Source organism: Vigna umbellata, chromosome 9 (assembly GCF_029865625.1).
Source record: "Vigna umbellata cultivar VRB3 chromosome 9, Vumbellata_1.0, whole genome shotgun sequence".
NCBI lineage: Eukaryota > Viridiplantae > Streptophyta > Magnoliopsida > Fabales > Fabaceae > Vigna > Vigna umbellata.
Genome location: NC_142173.1, coordinates 4486057 through 4505594, shown reverse-complemented (window position 1 = coordinate 4505594; position 19538 = coordinate 4486057). Strand labels below are relative to the sequence as shown.

The 19538-nt window shown below is 39.7% G+C and overlaps 1 protein-coding gene across 1 annotated transcript; it reads left to right on the top strand.

Moving 5' to 3' along the window:
• The first annotated feature begins 3585 nt into the window (after positions 1-3585).
• LOC148192362 (DNA repair protein RAD4-like) lies at positions 3586-18833 on the top strand. Its single transcript, XM_088098776.1, has 10 exons — positions 3586-3640; positions 13448-13709; positions 13799-13891; positions 14344-14436; positions 14557-14658; positions 15355-15404; positions 15968-16708; positions 17737-17980; positions 18060-18254; positions 18354-18833. Exons 2-10 carry the CDS (start codon positions 13653-13655, stop codon positions 18579-18581), a joined length of 1803 nt encoding a protein of 600 aa, XP_087954902.1. The 5' UTR covers positions 3586-3640; positions 13448-13652; the 3' UTR covers positions 18582-18833.
• Positions 18834-19538: the final 705 nt, after the last annotated feature.

Sequence of the window (19538 nt, the reverse complement as noted above, 5' to 3'; positions counted from 1 at the left end):
AGTCTTTACAATAAAAACAGCGCTCATAAGAACGAACGTGCGCTAAGTACAAAAGTAACTATATTAACACAGATAAAGCGAGAGTTCTGGACGAACGGTTTTACAAAACCAATAACCGAAAGTCCAAAAATAAAACTAACTAACTATCAACTAAACAGCCGGACGCTCTATGGCTCGACCTTGACCTCCACGTCTACCAAATTCTCCTCAGCGATAACGTCTTCCAGCAATGCCTCGCATTTTGCTCACATCCACACGGATGATCATCGCAATGACAGGACGGACGTACAAAGACGAGAGACAACACAAGGAAAAACGAAGGGCAAGCTTATGTAATTTAATTCATACATCAACAGATAAAATAAACATTCCAAACAACACACAAGCATATAGTTCAACATATATAATCATAAGAAATTTATCACTAGACGGACCGTCCGGACTGTATGAATCTGTGTAGCTACAAGCGTTCTTGCACCCGGGTGATGTAGTAACTGGAATAATCACATCAGCTACCACCCGAGGTTAGCTCTATCCAAAGTACCCCTAAGGACTAGGACCTCCTGCCGTTCCCACACATGACATACCCCCCTCTACGTGAGGACGAGTACTCACGAAACATCAGGATGAACCAGCCAGCATTAGCATGCCCACAGTCATACTTTACAAAATTTCATATTCAATACATGAGTCGTTCCTCCCCGGAACGCTCGTTCAAATTCCATCATCGTATATTCTTTCCATATAATGTTCACCCTTTATAATTCTTTATTTTATTACTATTTTCATCATTAGTTACAAGGACATGAAATAACGAACGTTCCGCCCTCTGAAGAACGAGGACGAACGATAATAGTGAGATCAACGATTCTCTCGTTCGGCACAAAAGAAGACTAAGAGAATATCTTTTAAATTTAAGAAGTGAACTGAGTAACTAGAGAAATCTGTGACAAACGGTAATTACCACATGAGTTAGTTAAATGAACTAACTCTCTTGAGTTAAACCAATTCATAAGAAATAAGTCGAGTAAGAAGGTCTTAGACCATATCCAATGCAGAGAGAAAATAATGGACTAAGGACTATATTTCAATTAATTAACCCATGGAAACCCAATGGCAGTAAATGACCGAACATGGAAAAATATATTATTACAGTTGAACGAACGCTATTTTTATCAAGGTTTACTATACAATAATACGAGCGCTTGGTATAAGACCGAGCACTACTTGGGACGAACGCTAGGTGTAAGACCGAGCGCTACCTATTTCGAACGCTAAGTATAAGACCGAGCGTTTCTTATTACGAACGCTAGGTATAAGACCGAGCGCTACTTATTATAAAGTACGAGGGTATAAATATTATTGTTTTATTTCAGATACTCGGATACCACTAGGCTGAGCCGAACGCTCAAACTTAGTACTTCACAGGAGGACGCTCGTTCTCGACCAGAGTTCTTTCCAAATGAAAGAATTCCATTTCAAACAGTTTACTAGAAAACCGAACGGTAGAGGACTGTTCGATGACAAGCGTACATTATCATAGTAAGAATGTCATATTCAGATTTTTCATCTACTTTTCAACTCACATTTTAACCTATCAATTCATATCTTATAACTTCATATCAATATCAATTTACATACTTTACATAATTCCACATTAATAACTCATACTTCATAGTGATAACTCATATTCGCATTCATACATCTCAAACATCATCATACATGTCAATCAGCATGCATCATATTCATTTAATCAACTCAGACGAACGTTCATACAAAGCATAGCATATGAATTAAATCAAATAAGCTTCCCTTACCCGGATTCGTGACTGAAACATTCTATACGCAAGATTTGTGGTTCGTCCAGCTAACGTTTTCTACCCTTAACGGTCACTTAACTCTTCCAATCAAATCTAACCACAATAAAGTCGAAGTACTTAGACTACACACTTGCATGCAGCCATAACTTAGTTTTTCAGGAAACCTAAGAACGAACAACTAAGGGAAAAACTTACCAGCTTCAGATTCTGAAACTGTTCGGTCCAACTTGAAGCTCACGGCTCAGAGAATGCTCCTACGATTTCTGAATGTTGATCAGAGAAGAGAGTGGTGAGTTACAGTAGAGAGAAGATGGAAGCTTTCTAGAGAGAAGGAGGAGAAAATGGAAGGTAAGTTTTCAGGAGGAAGAAGGGTTCGTGCAGAGAGTGGGAATAAGTGTTTCAGAAAAATCAGTTTTCTTTCCAAGGTCAAACGGACGCACTCTCTCATACGGACACCTGTCTTCCACTACTGATTTCAGAACGTTCCATTTTGACACTTGACAGTTGCGCATCAGAGTTAATGAGTGGGTTTTTAATGGTCTGAGCAGGGTTTTAGTGCATTAATTTTTTGATTTGACAGGTCGGTTACAGTGTTAAATTTCCAAGGTCTTACAATATCACAACCCAAATAATGAATTTTAAATTTAAAATGCAGTTAATACACATTTAAGTACAATACATATATTTTTCATAAAATCTAATGACGTAAAATACACATTTAGGTTCAAGCTTACACTTTCTTAAGGTTTTTTTATTCAGGGGCTTTTTCGCCCTTTTCTTTGAAAAAAGACCCAACAGTTTTGGGCGCGACGTGGTTCACTTGCTTTCTCTCCCTCTCACTCATCTCCTAAGAAGAATGCGACGCGGTTCCCAACGGAAGAGGCAAACCTCAACTTCAGGTATTCAACAACCTTCCTTTCTCTTATATCAAATTCTTCTACTTTTTCCATTCCAACTTGTAATCGGCGTATCAATTGGAAGGTTTGTTTCGTTTTTTAGTTTTTCACTTTTATTTTTTATTTTTATTTTTGTAATTTTTCTTGGTTTTCCCCTAATTTTTCAAGTTTAGAGTTACATGGTTTGTGGTTAACGGAAAGTTTTAAACCTCCATTTTAGTACCTGAAAGTGTATAACTTTGTCAAACTAGTCCTCCAAACTGAGTAAGTTTCAAATAAGTTTCTGAAAAGGCAATCTGTCAATCACATACATTGGTCCAAAATTTAAAAAAAGAAAAATCTGTGACTTGGTGATAATACTAATACATGTTTAAGGATCAAAATGATACTAAGGATTTAAAAGTTTAGATGAAACAACTAGAAATTTAAGGAACTTGTTTGATGTAACAACGCATTATACTTTTCGGGGCTGATGTGATAGAGTGTCACACTTTCATATGCTTGAGTCGAGCTCTAGACTCATTTTCTTAGGGGAATTGAAACAACAAGTTAATAGGAGAGGCATAGTTTTCTTAGCTTTCTCCTAATCATGAAAATCAATGCTCTACTCTTAATGTGCTCTCATTTTAGTTTTACACCATTTGATGGTAACATGAATATATTTTTGAGTATTTCCCGTCAATTTTGCACAAGATCAAACTGGAGCCCGACAAAACTCAGAAGATGGAAACAAATTTCAATCACCTAGTGACAATGGTTTGATAAAATTATGTCCAACAGCTATTACTGAGTAAAATTATTTTACTCACGAGTGCTCAACGTTTATACTAAATTTCAGGAGCACTGACCGAAATATCTCGAGAGGCTGTTGGAAAGCTTCTACGCCGTGCTAATAAAGTTGGCACTTCCCGGAAAAAAAAGACAGTTGGTCCCTCTGATTTGTTATTTTTACTTATCGTAATTTGTGCTGTGTAATGCTTTTAGTGATTTAATTTTGTGATTTGACTTTATTCTTAGGCGTTTTTATGTTTAAATCATATTATGAGTGTCTAAATTCTTAAAGCAGCATGTTATTCTTCTGATATTCTTATAGGCTGAGTTTGAGCCTGAACAAAATGGAACCTGTCACGTCTCATTAAATGCACCAGAGAGCCACCTGTTTGCTCTCATAAACGCACCCACGACCTCTGCTCAGTGCCATTAAAACGCACTCACACACTCTCTGCGCTAACGCCAAGTGTCACAGTAGAAGCTTCGGAAGTCAGTTAGTGGAGTGCAGGTGTCAACAGGAGAAGTGCACGACCGTTTGAAAGCAGGGTAAACAAAAATGATTTTCTGAAAACGCTGCTCACTCTCCTGCACGCACCTTCTTCTTCCTAACTTCAGACCTCCATTTTTCTCCTCCTTCTCTCTAGAAATCTCTTCCTTCTCTCTACCGAAACTCACCCTTTTCCTTTTCCGTTCATCACTCAGATACCATAGAAATACTCCCGGCGCCTTAAGCTTCAGTTTGGACCGAACAGTTTCAGAGTCTTAAGCTGGTAAGTTCTCAACTCAAACCGTTCGTTCTTAGGTTACATGCAAAGCCAAGATTTGGTTGCATGCAGGGATACCTTCTAAATTATTCTTGATATTTTTGGCTAGACTTAGTTGGAAGAATTGAGAAAATCGTTGGGGTAGGAAGCTGTAGACGGACACCCAAAGTTTATACTCTTAGGACGATTCACCCCTGATCCATGTAAGGGAAGCTTATTCAATTTAATTGGTATGATGTATTGTGCTGTATGGATGTTCTATGATTTGCATGAAGCATGATCTGTGATATTTGATTTTTGATATATGGTTATAAGTATGAACTGATGTATGGTGAAAATGTGATGAACTATGGTGTGAGTATTTGGAAGTATGAAGTGTATATGCTGTAAAATGAGTAAATGTAAATGAATCTTTAAATATGAATTACCTATGATATTGAACGTTCCTCATTGAACGGTCCTTGACCGTTCGGTGTTGTTACCAAACTTCTTTGAAAGTGAATTCTTTCATTCGGAAAGAATTCTATCTGAGGACGAACGCCCTCTTGTATTAGTGCTACGTTTGAGCGTTCGGCCAAACGTAGATATCCTGAGTGTGGTGTGAGGAATTGAGAAGCTTGAAAATATACATTCGGACACTTAGTCGTTCTGTTAAAAACGTAACTTTACCATCCCGTCTTATATAAATTTCTAATTCTATTATTTCGCACCAGCGATGGGTCTCGTCACAAAGCGTACGTTATGAGTGGCGCTCGGTCTTATACCGAACGCTCGTCCTTGTCTTTAATTACCAAACATGTGTAAATAGCGTTCGTCCAAATATTTTAGTAAATGCGTATTTCCGCGTTCGGTCATTGACTGGCAGACGGTTTCCCTAAGTGAATTGATCTCGGTATAAATCTTTATTTGTCTTGTGGTGTTTACATCCATTTGAATTCGGCCTAGAGCCTTTATACTTAACTTATTCTAAGTATTATTCGGATCGTACTAGAGTCAGTTCATTTAACTGATTCAAAGGAGTCTTTCTCGGTCTCGTCTTTAACGTTCGTCCTCGTTATGAAGAGGGCTGAACGCTCGTACTTTTGTGTAATTGGAACAGTATAAGAAAATGATATTAATATGGAAAATTATAAAGAGTGAACAGATTATAAGGTGATTTGATGGTTGTGGAATTTGAACGAGCGTTCCAGGGAGGAACGACTCTTGAATGAAAGTTGGAATGGTAAAGTATGAATGTGGACAAAGCTTAGTTGGCGATTCATCCTGATGTTCCGTGAGTGTTCGTCCTCATGTAGAGGGGAGTGTCATGTGTGGGAACGGCAGGAGGTCCTAGTCCTAGACTGTACTTAGGACGGAGCGGACTAACCTCGGGTGGCAGCTGATGAGAGCAGTTACTACACCACCTGGGTGCACGAACGTCGTAGCTACACAGAATTCATACGGTCCGGACAGTCAGTCTAGTATCAGGAATTGGTTGATTTAAAGAGTTGTTTGAATTGTATACTTGAATGTAATTGAGATGGTTGATGTGTTATGAATTGCATATGTTGTACTTGAATTAAATTCAATAAGCTTACCCTACATGTTTCCTTGTGTTGTCTCGTTTTGTACGTCCGCCCTTGTCCTTGGAATGATCATCCGTGTGGATGTGAGCAGATGGAGAGGCGTTGCTTGAGGAAGCTCTGGAAGAAGAAATTTTGGAGGAAGCAAACCTCGTTGATGTTGAAGTGAAGGCCGAACAGTAGTACGTTCGGTTAGCTGATTAGTTTAGTTATATTAGCCTTTTGTATTAGAGCGCCCCTTCCCTTCCTTTTAGTTTTTGACCGTTCGGTATTTTTTTATTTTGTAAATCGTTCGGTTGTTTTTGTTTTTGGAACTTCTTTAGATATATGTATAGTTATGTAAGGCCATTCGTCCACAAGCGTGCTTTACTCCTTTTATTGTAAGACTGATTTGATAAATTAATATATGTGAATATTCTATTCTATATGGTTTATTACTTTATTTTATGGGATGTTACATTATTGGTATCAGAGCAGTTTTGTTCTCTTAAGGACACTGTAGGTTATGAGTACACTATGTTTTGCTGTGTGCATAATGTGTGTTTAATGAGTTATTTTTCAACTCCTTGAACATGACTAACGCTCGTTTTTCTCTGCTCCTCAGAGAACAAATGGCACCTAGACTCCCTCCTCCACCACAGCCCAATGAACCTGATGCGCCCAACCACACTAGGTTGTTGGAGACAGTGATTGAGAGGCTGCAACAACAAAACACTACCCTAATGGAGCAGAACGCAGCTGCTCTACAGAGTTTGGAGGCCGCGCGTGCCAACTCTGAATCTACCCAGAGGCAGTTGATGGAACTTATCGCTACCACCAGAGGCACGCCAGGAGCGTCCTCTTCCAACACTAACCATCAGGCTGAGTGGAGCTTGGAAAGCTTCCTTCAACACCATCCTGCAAAGTTCAGTGGAAAATGCCTTCCTGATGAGGCGGATCAGTGGCTGAGGGATATGGAGCGTATCTACAATGCTAAGAGGTGTCCGGATGATAGCCGGTTGGCATTTACAGAATACTTGCTGACTGGAGAGGCTAGCCACTGGTGGGAGAGTACAAAAACGATGTTAACGGACGCTCATAGTCCCATCAATTGGGGGGTGTTCAGGAGCAAATTCTATGAAGAATACTTCCCTGATAGTGTAAGGTTTGCTAAGGAGGTGGAGTTCCTTCAGTTGGTACAAGGTGGGATGTCTGTCTCGGAATACACGAACAAGTTCAAGCATTTGGTTCGTTTTAACACCATGGCCACCAGTGAGGAGTGGCAGTGTAGGAAATTTGAGAATGGGCTGAGGAGCGATCTGAAGGTGTTGATATCCAGCCTATGTATCCGGTCGTTTCCTTCGATGGTCGAAAGGGCCAAGGTGCTAGAGAAGAATGTGGCTGAAGCCGAATAGCAGAAGAAGCAACAAGCAATTAAGGGACCGATTCTGTCCAGGACCAATCTGAATCGGAATAGAACACCGTACGCTCGTCCAGCACAACCAACAAATTCAAGTGGGTCGCAGGCTATGGTTGTTGCCGGGCAGTCTGGACAGTATGGGACGGTCAGGTGTTTCCAGTGTGGAGGACCTCATTTTAAGTCAGTCTGCCCTCAGTTGGTTGGAGGGAAGTATTGCATTCGGTGTAGAAAAAACGGCCATTTGGAGAACGAGTGTAACATGGGCGGACGAGCGGTGATGAGACCACCGAACGCTGGAAGAAATCAACCAAGAGGAGGTGGAAGAGCCCAAGCTGTTGGGCGCGTATATGCTCTGACTGGCGCGGAGGCAGCGAGCTCAGGTAATCTCATATTCGGTGATTGCTTGTTGTATGGTAAACATTGCTGTGTGTTGTATGACTCGGGGGCAACACATTCCTTCATCTCGAAGGCGTGTGTTGAAAAATTGGGATTAGCTGAGAGTGAGATGCAGTTTGACTTGGTGGTGTCAACCCCAGCGGCTGGTGAGGTTAGGACGTCTACAGTATGTGTTAGATGTCCTCTTGAGATTGAAGGGCGTAGGTATAAGGTGAACCTCATATGTTTGCCTCTCAAGGAGTTAGAAGTGATTTTGGGAATGGATTGGCTGACTACCAATCACATTCTCATAGACTGTGGTGCTAAGGAATTGATTTTTCCTAAAGAAGATGAAGAAGATTTGACTGTGACGCTCGGCCAGTAGAAAGAAGACATTATGGAGGGCGCTACCTGTTTTCTGATTATGACACACGAAGACAGGGAGGTTGGAGCTATGAATTTTGAACGATCGTCCAACAACAAACACAGTGGAGGACGATCGGTTGTGGACGAATTCCCGGATGTCTTTCCGGATGAAGTGCCTGGACTGCCTCCCGTTCGTGAAGTTGAGTTCACTATTGATTTGGTGACGACAGCAGCACCCATCTCTGTTCAACCATATCGAATGGCACCAGCTGAGTTGGCCGAACTCAAACAACAAATTGAAGATCTGATGGACAAGAAATTTATTAGACCAAGCGTCTCACCGTGGGGAGCGCCTATGCTGTTAGTGAAGAAGAAAGATGGCAGCTCTCGGCTCTGCGTTGACTATAGACAACTGAATAAGCTGACCATCAAGAACAAGTATCCCCTACCACGGATTGATGATTTACTGGATCAGTTGCATGGGGCGAGCGTGTTCTCTAAGATCGACTTGAGATCAGGCTATCATCAGATTCGGGTTAAAGAAGAAGATATTCAGAAGACGGCCTTTAGATCACGTTACGGACACTACGAGTATGTAGTGATGCCGTTTGGTGTGACGAACGCCCCAGCCATATTCATGGATTACATGAACCACATTTTCAGGCCATATTTGGACAAGTTCGTGGTAGTGTTCATTGACGACATCCTCATCTACTCCAAGAGCTGTGAAGAACATGAAGAGCATTTAAGACTGGTACTTGGAGTTTTGAGAGAAAAGGAGTTGTACGCTAAGTTGTCCAAGTGCGAATTTTGGATGAAGGAGATACAATTCTTGGGACACGTAGTATCCGCTGGTGGAATTTCAGTAGATCCGGCCAAGGTACGAGCGGTACTGGATTGGGAGAGTCTGCGTTCGGTCACTGAAGTTAGGAGTTTTGTGGGACTCGCGGGCTACTACAGGCGTTTCATACAAGGATTTTCTAAGATAGTAGCACCGTTAACGCAGTTGACCAGGAAAGACCACCCGTTCGCTTGGACCGATCGGTGTGAATCCAGCTTCCAAGAACTGAAACAGAAGTTGACGAGCGCTCCAGTTTTGGGTATTCCGGACACGGCCAAACCATTCGAAGTTTACTGTGATGCTTCTCATCAAGGTTTGGGCTGCGTTCTTATGCAAGAGAAAAGGGCAGTGGCGTACGCTTCTCGGCAGCTGAAAATACATGAGAGGAATTACCCAACGCACGACCTGGAGTTGGCAGCGGTCGTCTTTGCTCTGAAGATTTGGAGACACTATTTGTATGGATCAACTTTCCAAGTCTTCAGTGATCACAAGAGCCTCAACTACCTCTTTGATCAGAAGGAGTTAAACATGAGACAAAGGAGGTGGCTTGAGTTCTTGAAGGACTACGACTTCGAATTACTTTATCATCCCGGCAAAGCGAACGTTGTAGCAGATGCGTTGAGCAGGAAGGTGGTGCATGTCTCGTCCATGATGGTACGAGAATTAAGATTGGTGGAGAGTTTTAGAGACCTAAGGTTACAGTTCAATTTAGAACCGGACAGCATCAAATGCTGTAACCTTAGGATATCCAGTAATGTATTTGACCGGATCAGAATGAAACAACTAGAAGATGAAGAATTGGTGAAGATAAGAGGCACGCTCGGTACAGATCAAGCAAAGGAATTCAACGCGGGGACGGACGACCTATTACGCTATAGGGGTAGGACGTGCGTTCCGAATGATGGAGATCTGAAAAGAATTATACTGGAAGAAGGGCATCACAGCCGTCTTAGCATGCATCCTGACATGACTAAGATGTATCAAGACCTTAGGCAATCGTTCTGGTGGCCAGGAATGAAGAGTGACGTCGCACGTTTTGTGGCATCATGCCTAACTTGTCAACGTACAAAAGTAGAGTATCAAAGACCAGGCGGTCTACTGCAGCCTCTGGAGATTCCCGAATGGAAGTGGGACAGCATTTCCATGGACTTCGTGACTCACTTACCCCGCACGGTCAAGAATCACGATTCCATTTGGGTGATAGTGGATCGACTAACGAAGAGTGCCCACTTCCTAGCAGTCAATCTGAAGATGTCGATGACCAACCTGGCAAAGCTCTACATTAAGGAGATAGTTCGTCTACATGGAGTGCCGTCCAGTATTATCTCTGACCGAGACACGAGATTCACATCTCGGTTTTGGCAATCCTTGCAAAGCGAACTGGGCAGCAAACTTCAAATGAGTTCAGCGTACCATCCTCAGACGGACGGTCAGTCCGAGAGAACTATCCAGACGCTCGAAGATTTATTGAGGACGTGTGTCCTAGATCACATGGGCGTCTGGGATGAAGTATTGCCGTTAGTGGAGTTCACCTACAACAATAGCTTCCAGTCCAGCATTGGAATGGCTCCCTTCGAAGCTCTGTACGGACGGAAGTGTCGCACGCCACTTTGCTGGTTTCAAGAAGGAGAGAACGTATTGACTGGACCTGAGCTCATCCAACAAACGACTGAAAAGGTGAAGTTAATTCAAGAGAGGTTGAAGACGTCAAGGAGCAGGCAGAAGTCCTATGCAGACAAGAGAAGAAGGCCGTTAGAGTTCAAAGCTGGAGATCATGTTTTCCTTCGGCTGAATCCAACCACTGGAGTAGGCAGAGCTGTTCGACCCAAGAAATTATCTCCCAAGTTCGTCGGACCTTATCAAATCCTAAGAAAGATTGGACCAGTAGCGTACGAGCTAGCCTTGCCTCCCCAATTGTCCAACCTTCATCCGGTGTTCCACGTTTCCCAACTCCGGAAATACATAGCAGATCCCTCACACATACTGGAGCTAGAGGACGTTCGTCTTCGTCAAGACCGGACGTTAGAGATGAAGCCAGTTCGTGTTGAAGATGTCCGCACCAAGTTATACAAGGGAAAAGACGTTCGGTTAGTGAAAGTGGTGTGGGACGAGAAGACGGGCGACTCTACATGGGAAGTGGAGGATGCCATGAAGGACTTGTACCCTCACTTATTTCCGGGTAAGTCTTAATTTTCGAGGACGAAAATTTTTGTAGTTAGGGGATTGTCACGTCTCATTAAATGCACCAGAGAGCCACCTGTTTGCTCTCATAAATGCACCCACGACCTCTGCTCAGTGCCATTAAAACGCACTCACACACTCTCTGCGCTAACGCCAAGTGTCACAGTAGAAGCTTCGGAAGTAAGTTAGTGGAGTGCAGGTGTCAACAGGAGAAGTGCACGACCGTTTGAAAGCAAGGTAAACAAAAATGATTTTCTGAAAACGCTGCTCACTCTCCTGCACGCACCTTCTTCTTCCTAACTTCAGACCCCATTTTTCTCCTTCTCTCTAGAAATCTCTTCATTCTCTCTACCGAAACTCACCCTTTTCCTTTTCCGTTCATCACTCAGATACCATAGAAATACTCCCGGCGCCTTAAGCTTCAGTTTGGACCGAACAGTTTCAGAGTCTAAAGCTGGTAAGTTCTCAACTCAAACCGTTCGTTCTTAGGTTACATGCAAAGCCAAGATTTTGTTGCATGCAGGGATACCTTCTAAATTATTCTTGATATTTTTGGCTAGACTTAGTTGGAAGAATTGAGAAAATCGTTGGGGTAGGAAGCTGTAGACGGACACCCAAAGTTTATACTCTTAGGACGATTCACCCCTGATCCATGTAAGGGAAGCTTATTCAATTTAATTGGTATGATGTATTGTGCTGTATGGATGTTCTGTGATTTGCATGAAGCATGATCTGTGATATTTGATTTTTGATATATGTTTATAAGTATGAACTGATGTATGGTGAAAATGTGATGAATTATGGTGTGAGTATTTGGAAGTATGAAGTGTATATGCTGTAAAATGAGTAAATGTAAATGAATCTTTAAATACGAATTACCTATGATATTGAACGTTCGTCATTGAACGGTCCTTGACCGCTCGGTGTTGTTACCAAACTTCTTTCAAAGTGAATTCTTTCATTCGGAAAGAATTCTATCTGAGGACGAACGCCCTCTTGTATTAGTGCTACGTTTGAGCGTTCGGCCAAACGTAGATATCCTGAGTGTGGTGTGAGGAATTGAGAAGCTTGAAAATATACATTCGGACACTTAGTCGTTCTGTTAAAAACGTAACTTTACTATCCCGTCTTATATAAATTTCTAATTCTATTATTTCGAACCAGCGATGGGTCTCGACACAAAGCGTACGTTATGAGTCGCGCTCGGTCTTATACCGAACGCTCGTCCTTGTCTTTAATTACCAAACATGTGTAAATAGTGTTCGTCCAAATATTTTAGTAAATGCGTATTTCCACGTTCGGTCATTGACTGGCAGACGGTTTCCCTAAGTGAATTGATCTCGGTATAAATCTTTATTTGTCTTGTGGTGTTTACATCCATTTGAATTCGGCCTAGAGCCTTTATACTTAACTTATTCTAAGTATTATTCGGATCGTACTAGAGTTAGTTCATTTAACTGATTCAAAGGAGTCTTTCTCGGTCTCGTCTTTAACGTTCGTCCTCGTTATGAAGAGGGCTGAACGCTCGTACTTTTGTGTAATTGGAACAGTATAAGAAAATGATATTAATATGGAAAATTATAAAGAGTGAACAGTATATGAGGTGATTTGATGGTTGTGGAATTTGAACGAGCGTTCCAGGGAGGAACGACTCTTGAATGAAAGTTGGAATGGTAAAGTATGAATGTGGACAAAGCTTAGCTGGCGATTCATCCTGATGTTCCGTGAGTGCTCGTCCTCATGTAGAGGGGAGTGTCATGTGTGGGAACGGCAGGAGGTCCTAGTCCTAGACTGTACTTAGGACGGAACGGACTAACCTCGGGTGGCAGCTGATGAGAGCAGTTACTACACCACCTGGGTGCACGAACGTCGTAGCTACACAGAATTCATACGGTCCGGACAGTCAGTCTAGTATCAGGAATTGGTTGATTTAAAGAGTTGTTTGAATTGTATACTTGAATGTAATTGAGATGGTTGATGTGTTATGAATTGCATATGTTGTACTTGAATTAAATTCAATAAGCTTACCCTGCATGTTTCCTTGTGTTGTCTCGTTTTGTACGTCCGCCCTTGTCCTTGCAATGATCATCCGTGTAGATGTGAGCAGATGGAGAGGCGTTGCTTGAGGAAGCTCTGGAAGAAGAAATTTTGGAGGAAGCAAACCTCGTTGATGTTGAAGTGAAGGCCGAACAGTAGTACGTTCGGTTAGCTGATTAGTTTAGTTATATTAGCCTTTTGTATTAGAGCGCCCCTTCCCTTCCTTTTAGTTTTGACCGTTCGGTATTTTTTTATTTTGTAAATCGTTCGGTTGTTTTTGTTTTGGGAACTTCTTTAGATATATGTATAGTTATGTAAGGCCGTTCGGCCACGAGCGTGCTTTACTCCTTTTATTGTAAGACTGATTTGATAAATTAATATATGTGAATATTCTATTCTATATGGTTTATTACTGTATTTTATGGGATGTTACAGAACCCAAGTCTTGGATCCAGTGCTTCAACCAAAAACTTCAGAGGTTGGACATTGCAGTAGAAATCCCTTGGGAAATGCTTCTGCTGGAGAGAAATGTAGTAGTTCAGGTCAGGACCACTTGGATAACAAGGAAGAGCTCGATGACTCCGATTGGGAAGATGGTGTAATTGCCAATGATGATCATCCTGTAACAATTGAATTGAATATGACCCCACATTCAACTGTACAGAAACAAGTCCGACGAGCTTCTGCCGAGGATAAGGTCAATTGCTATAACACTGAACTTGGCTTGGCTTTAATATGAAAATAACATTTAGCTATTTGGTAAAAGTAATATGTAAAATTCTTCAGGAGTTGGCTGAACTTGTACACAAGGTTCATTTGCTTTGTTTACTCGCACGAGGAAGATTAATAGACAATGCTTGTGATGATCCTCTTATTCAGGTTGACCATTGTTAATTTTTAATATTTTGAATGGATAAAAACTTTATATTACCATTTCCTTTATATGCTACATCTGTGTTATCAAGCTTTTGCCTCCTTAGCACCACTTGTTTGTGGTAATCCATAACTCAACTACTGTATCAGATATTACTCTTTTTGTTATATTTTTTAAAACAGTTGTTAATATAGGATTTCGTTACAACGTGTTCATTATATGTATATGTTAAGCTACTTCGTCAATTTTGATTGAGTTTACTTGTTCCTAATTCTATTTTATAATGTTTGATGGATATTTAGTTTGGAGAACATTTTTCTAAGCTGTCATCTGAAGCTGCAAAAGAAATATGATGCTTGGCTGGCCACAATAAAGGCTAATCTAAAAGTGAAACAATTTAAAACTTGTTCTCTCTCCAAAATTGTTTGTCAAGTTGTGCATTTCTTGATAATGGCAGGCTTCTCTGCTTTCTCTACTTCCAGCACACTTGCTCCAGCTATCAAATGTTGAAAAACTCACTTCAAAAGCTCTATATCCTTTAATATCATGGGTAGGGTTTAATTTAATTAGGATATATACTATTTGGTTACATTTAATGTGCTGTTTTATGTAAATCCATGCTATATCACTTGTTATATCTTGTTTGATTCCTTGTGTGAAACACATGCAGTTCCACAATAATTTCCATGTTAAAAACTGTACGAGTCGAGAAACTTCACCATGCTTTGGTTTGACATCAGCTTTAGAATTACATGAGGGCAGTCCTGAAGAGGTACATCTACTTTTATTATGGCCTTTTTTAAGATGTCTCAAACTGCATAGGAATATGGCTAGATACTGCTTATAGGACTTGTGCAGTCCTGCTCTCCCAATGTAGTATTTTGGGAGCGAGTTATGCTTAGTTGTGTTGTTCTCTAATATGGTATGTAAGCCTCTTTGATATCAATGTTGGGCTATCTGTAGATGTTCAGCTCCGCAAAATTTAGGCTCTAGATGTCCAATCTTGAGGGGTTGTGTGCTTAAGATAACCCATATTGATTAAGAATATGGTCTATATATTTTATAAGGCTTCGATAATGCTTGTTCCTTGAGCCGGCTTTTGGATGCAAGTTTGGCCCGGTTCATTTTTAATAGCATTTTTGTTAATATGCTTCAAAGATTTTGAGTTTGTCTTTTAATAAAGCTTCCATTCTCTGTCATATGATTACCCAGGCATATAACAAATGCTCTAGTTCTAAGGTCGGAACTTGAAAGTGCAGGATATGTTACTACTAATTCTTTCATTACTTGAAAAAAGGATCTGATGATGGTCTTCATCTGATTATTATTCACTAACCTAAATCAGTAGTAAAATAAAGTTTCTTGAGGGTGACTGGGTTGATTCTGTTATCTTGTATACTTTATATAATTGCTTAGTGCCTTGCAGAACATTTACAAGGGCAAGTATTTTTTTTTTTTTAAATTGCAGATTGCAGCATTATCAGTGGCTCTATTAAGAGCTTTAAATCTTACAGCCAGGTATTAAAGCACATAACAGAATATCTTTCTATCTTTCCTGAATTACTTTTCATATTGCTGATTGGAAAATTGTGTACATTAAATACTTTAAGTGCAACTTTAAGCTAGTATTTTCTATTTGATAGAGAAACACCCTGATATTACATATTTATATTCTTGGTTTCCAACTGCTGAAGCATTCCCTAATTTATGAATCATCCACTCCAAAATGCTTTCATATCTTTAACCACTTGCAGGATCGTACTTTCTATTATTTGAGCTGGGAATGGTAATATACAAACAGTGACAGTGCATGTAATGAATCTAGAAAAGGAATGATAACAATGATAACGTAGCAATTACTCTATTTTGACCTTCATGGTATAGAATGAAGTTCTGATTCCAGATGTCATGGCAAGTCAGAAGTGTGACTTTAAATAATTGGTAATAAAATATGTAAAACAAAAGTTAGTGGATCAATACTATTGCCATGAACAAGTGTCAGTAACGAAATTTATTCAATTTTTGTGATTCATGGACTTCTGAGGATATCTGCTGTTAAATTTATGAAATGCATATTTCAGGTTTGTGTCCATTTTGGATGTTTCTCCTCTTAAACCGTTTCAAGTTGCAAGTGGATCTAGTTGTGGGATATTTAAAACTTCTACACCAATGATATCTAAGCGAAAATTGGATTTTAAATCACCTCAAGAATCATTATCTTGTCGTGAGGGAGAGAATGTCTGTGAAAGTTCTCTTGCCCCTTCGCAGAAAAGTAAGAAATGTCGTGTGACAAAGCACATGGATCGGTCTAGAGATCTTCCTATTTTTGAAGTAAGAAATGATAGTGTTGCAAACTTGAAAGCTTCTGAGACACAAGATAGTAACCTGGAATCGTGTCTCACTGACAAATCTCGTAAATCAAAGAGGAAAGGAGATCTTGAATTTGATATGCAGTTGGAAATGGCTCTTTCTGCTACAGCCGTTGAATCTAAGGAGAGTAAAAACAAGTCAGCTGCAAATCCTGAGTCTTTGTGTTTTTCTTGTCCATCCAAAAGAGTGAAAAGGGTTACCGGTGAAGAATCTTCAACCTCCTCTCAAGTAATTTCTACAGCAATTGGATCAATGAAAGTAGGATCTCCTCTGTATTGGGCAGAAGTATATTGCAGTGAAGAAAATTTGACAGGAAAGTGGGTGCATGTTGATGCTGTGAATTTGATTATTGATGGAGAGGACAAGGTTGAGGCCATGGTGGCTGCATGCAAAACATCTTTGAGATATGTTGTTGCCTTTGCTGGGCAAGGGGCCAAAGATGTGACCCGCAGGTTTGATATTTTCTCTATATGTGTTAAGTATGATAAAGTGAAGTTTTTTGAACTTTTATATTATTGCCTAACTTGCTTTGTTATTTGTTTTTGGGAATTTCAAATATTCTTAGAAATTAAGAATGAATTATTTGTGTTTCTTGGAGATCAAACAGAAATTCTCTCTCAATACTTCTTGGAAACTAACTGAAGGACAATAGATGACAAGTTTTGCAGTGAATAAGCACTGTAGGATCAGTTATAGTAACATAGATTGTAATATACTATTTTTTATTAACTCTCACTCAAGTGAGAGGAATACATGGGGAAATCCTGTTCACTAAAATATCCATGTTCTCACTGAATACTTCTGGGATACTAACAGAAGGACAATAGATGACAAGTTTTGCAGGAATAAGCACCGTAGGATCAGTTATAGTAACTGAGATTATAACACACTATAATTATTTTAACTTTCATTCAATGAGAGGAATACGTGGGAAATCCTGTTCACTAAAATATCCATGTTTACTTTGGTCACATACACAATGATACGAAAAAACAAAATACTTCCTTAGACATTGGAGGGATTAGTTTAAGGCTAATAACTTGAGCTGCTGAATGGGTTTCTAAATTAGGAAAGGAAACATGGTGTGAAGACACAAGTGAATGCCTTTTTATAATTTTACCTTGTTAGAGTAAAAATTTTGAGGGAACAGGTGGGAAATCTGGGGGCCAAAATCCCACCTTTCCCATTTTCAACCCAATCCTTCCCCCCCCCCCATCCCGCCCTTCTCCAATATTAGAACCAGTTTGGGGAAGAAAAGTGTTTTATAATTTCTGAATTGTGCTGATTAAATTGTCTTTAGATATTTTTCCCTATAATATTTAAGGTTGTAATAGTACATAAATTTTTCCCTCCCCTCCACCCTCTTCTTTGAACATGTTCATGATTACTTTTTAGTAGCTTTTCTTAAGGCATGAGACACCTCTATATAAAGTTACATCTCATGGTGGCCTGAAAATGCTACCACATGTTGACATGTCAGGTATTGTATGAAGTGGTACAAGATAGCATCACATCGAGTCAATTCAACATGGTGGGATCCGGTGTTGGCACCATTGAGAGACTTGGAGTCGGGAGCAACTGGAGGTGTGAATGATTTAAGAAACAGCCAAATCATTTCTAAGCAATCCAAAGTGAGGGATTCATTTTTCCCTACTAGGAGCTCTATTGAGGATATTGAGTTGGAAACTAGAGCATTAACTGAACCTCTTCCTACCAATCAGCAGGTAGGTCAAAAGTAATAGGAAACATGATGCTTAATACTCTACATGGTGATATATATCTTGACTTTTTATGCCTTTGCAGGCCTACAAAAGTCACCCACTTTATGCCATAGAAAAATGGTTGACAAAGTATCAAGTACTTCATCCAAAGGGTCCAATACTGGGCTTTTGTTCAGGTCACCCAGTTTATCCTAGGACTTGTGTGCAAACAGTTAAGACAAAAGATAGGTGGCTGCGAGAAGGACTTCAAGTTAAACCCAATGAATATCCTGTGAAGGTATCAATTGGCTGACTATGTTAGCGTTGCTTTCCTGATTCTGTTGTTTTCTTTCACTTTAATTAATGTAATTTATTATTTACCAATAAAATCCATCAGGAACTTCAACGTTCCATAAAGCCTCAAAAAGTAGAAGATTCTGAAGCTGATGACTATGGCTGCAATGATTCTATGCACAAAATCAAACTTTATGGGAAGTGGCAACTGGAACCGTTAAATTTGCCCTTACTTTCTGGGTGTTGTTTAAATATTGGAAATAGCATGGATATGTATGGTAATGGGTGTATGAAAAATTCTATGCAAAGTATTCAACTATTTACCACATGACTTGCACACCGGATCATTGCAAAACAATTGTTGGTTTGACATTTTAAGATCATGTCAAGTAGATTTGTGACCCCAACTGTACACTCCTAGTGGTCTAGTGTATGGGTGTTCTAATGAGGTATTTCTGTTCTCAGTACAGCCCTGTTTCTCTCCCAAAAGAATCCGCTGCAGTTCTACTTAATTGTTCTTTGTTCAGTACAATTTACCTTATAAAATATGTGAAGTTCAAAGAATGTTGGCTTTTCTTTAATCAAATGGAAAAACAGAGTTTTCATTTTCTTTATTATTATTCTTTTTTATTTACGCTAACAAGAGGGATGGTCTTCTAAATAAAATAAGATAACCCTACACTACCATAGTCATGGGCATCCCTAGTCTTCTTTATAGTTATCTCTTTTCAGAGGTGAATGGACACTAGTGTTTACATCAACAAGCAAATTCTTTATTTTAATATATGGTTGCTATAGCTTTTTATTTTTTTTTAACTATTGAATTAGACTTTGTATCTCGTTTTTAACAATTTCCTTTGCTGCAGTCTAAATCTTTTACCCTTTAATCCATGCACAACATAAAACTTAGAGAGAATGAGAGTAACCATCTAGGAGATATAGATAAAACGTTGATCTTGAGAAATTATCTTCGACTAGCATAAAGGACTAAAAATTATGAATTAGTAGTCCTTAGAAAGCTCTTTGAGTCTATGTACCAATAAAACAAGAATCATCTCATTTAGAGTTTGGTAGAGAGAGTTATGCACAAAATAGTCAGCAAAGGTTAAAACTTAAAATACATGAGCGTGATTAAAACGTCCATTTTAATAATTTTACTGAAGTTAGTCCCGTTGTTCAAAAATTACTAATTAGTAGTCATTGAAATTGAGTCTATTTTCTAATAAAAAAGAATCATTCCATTTGGAGGTTGTGGAAAAAGTTGTACTTAAAATATTGAGCAAAGGTT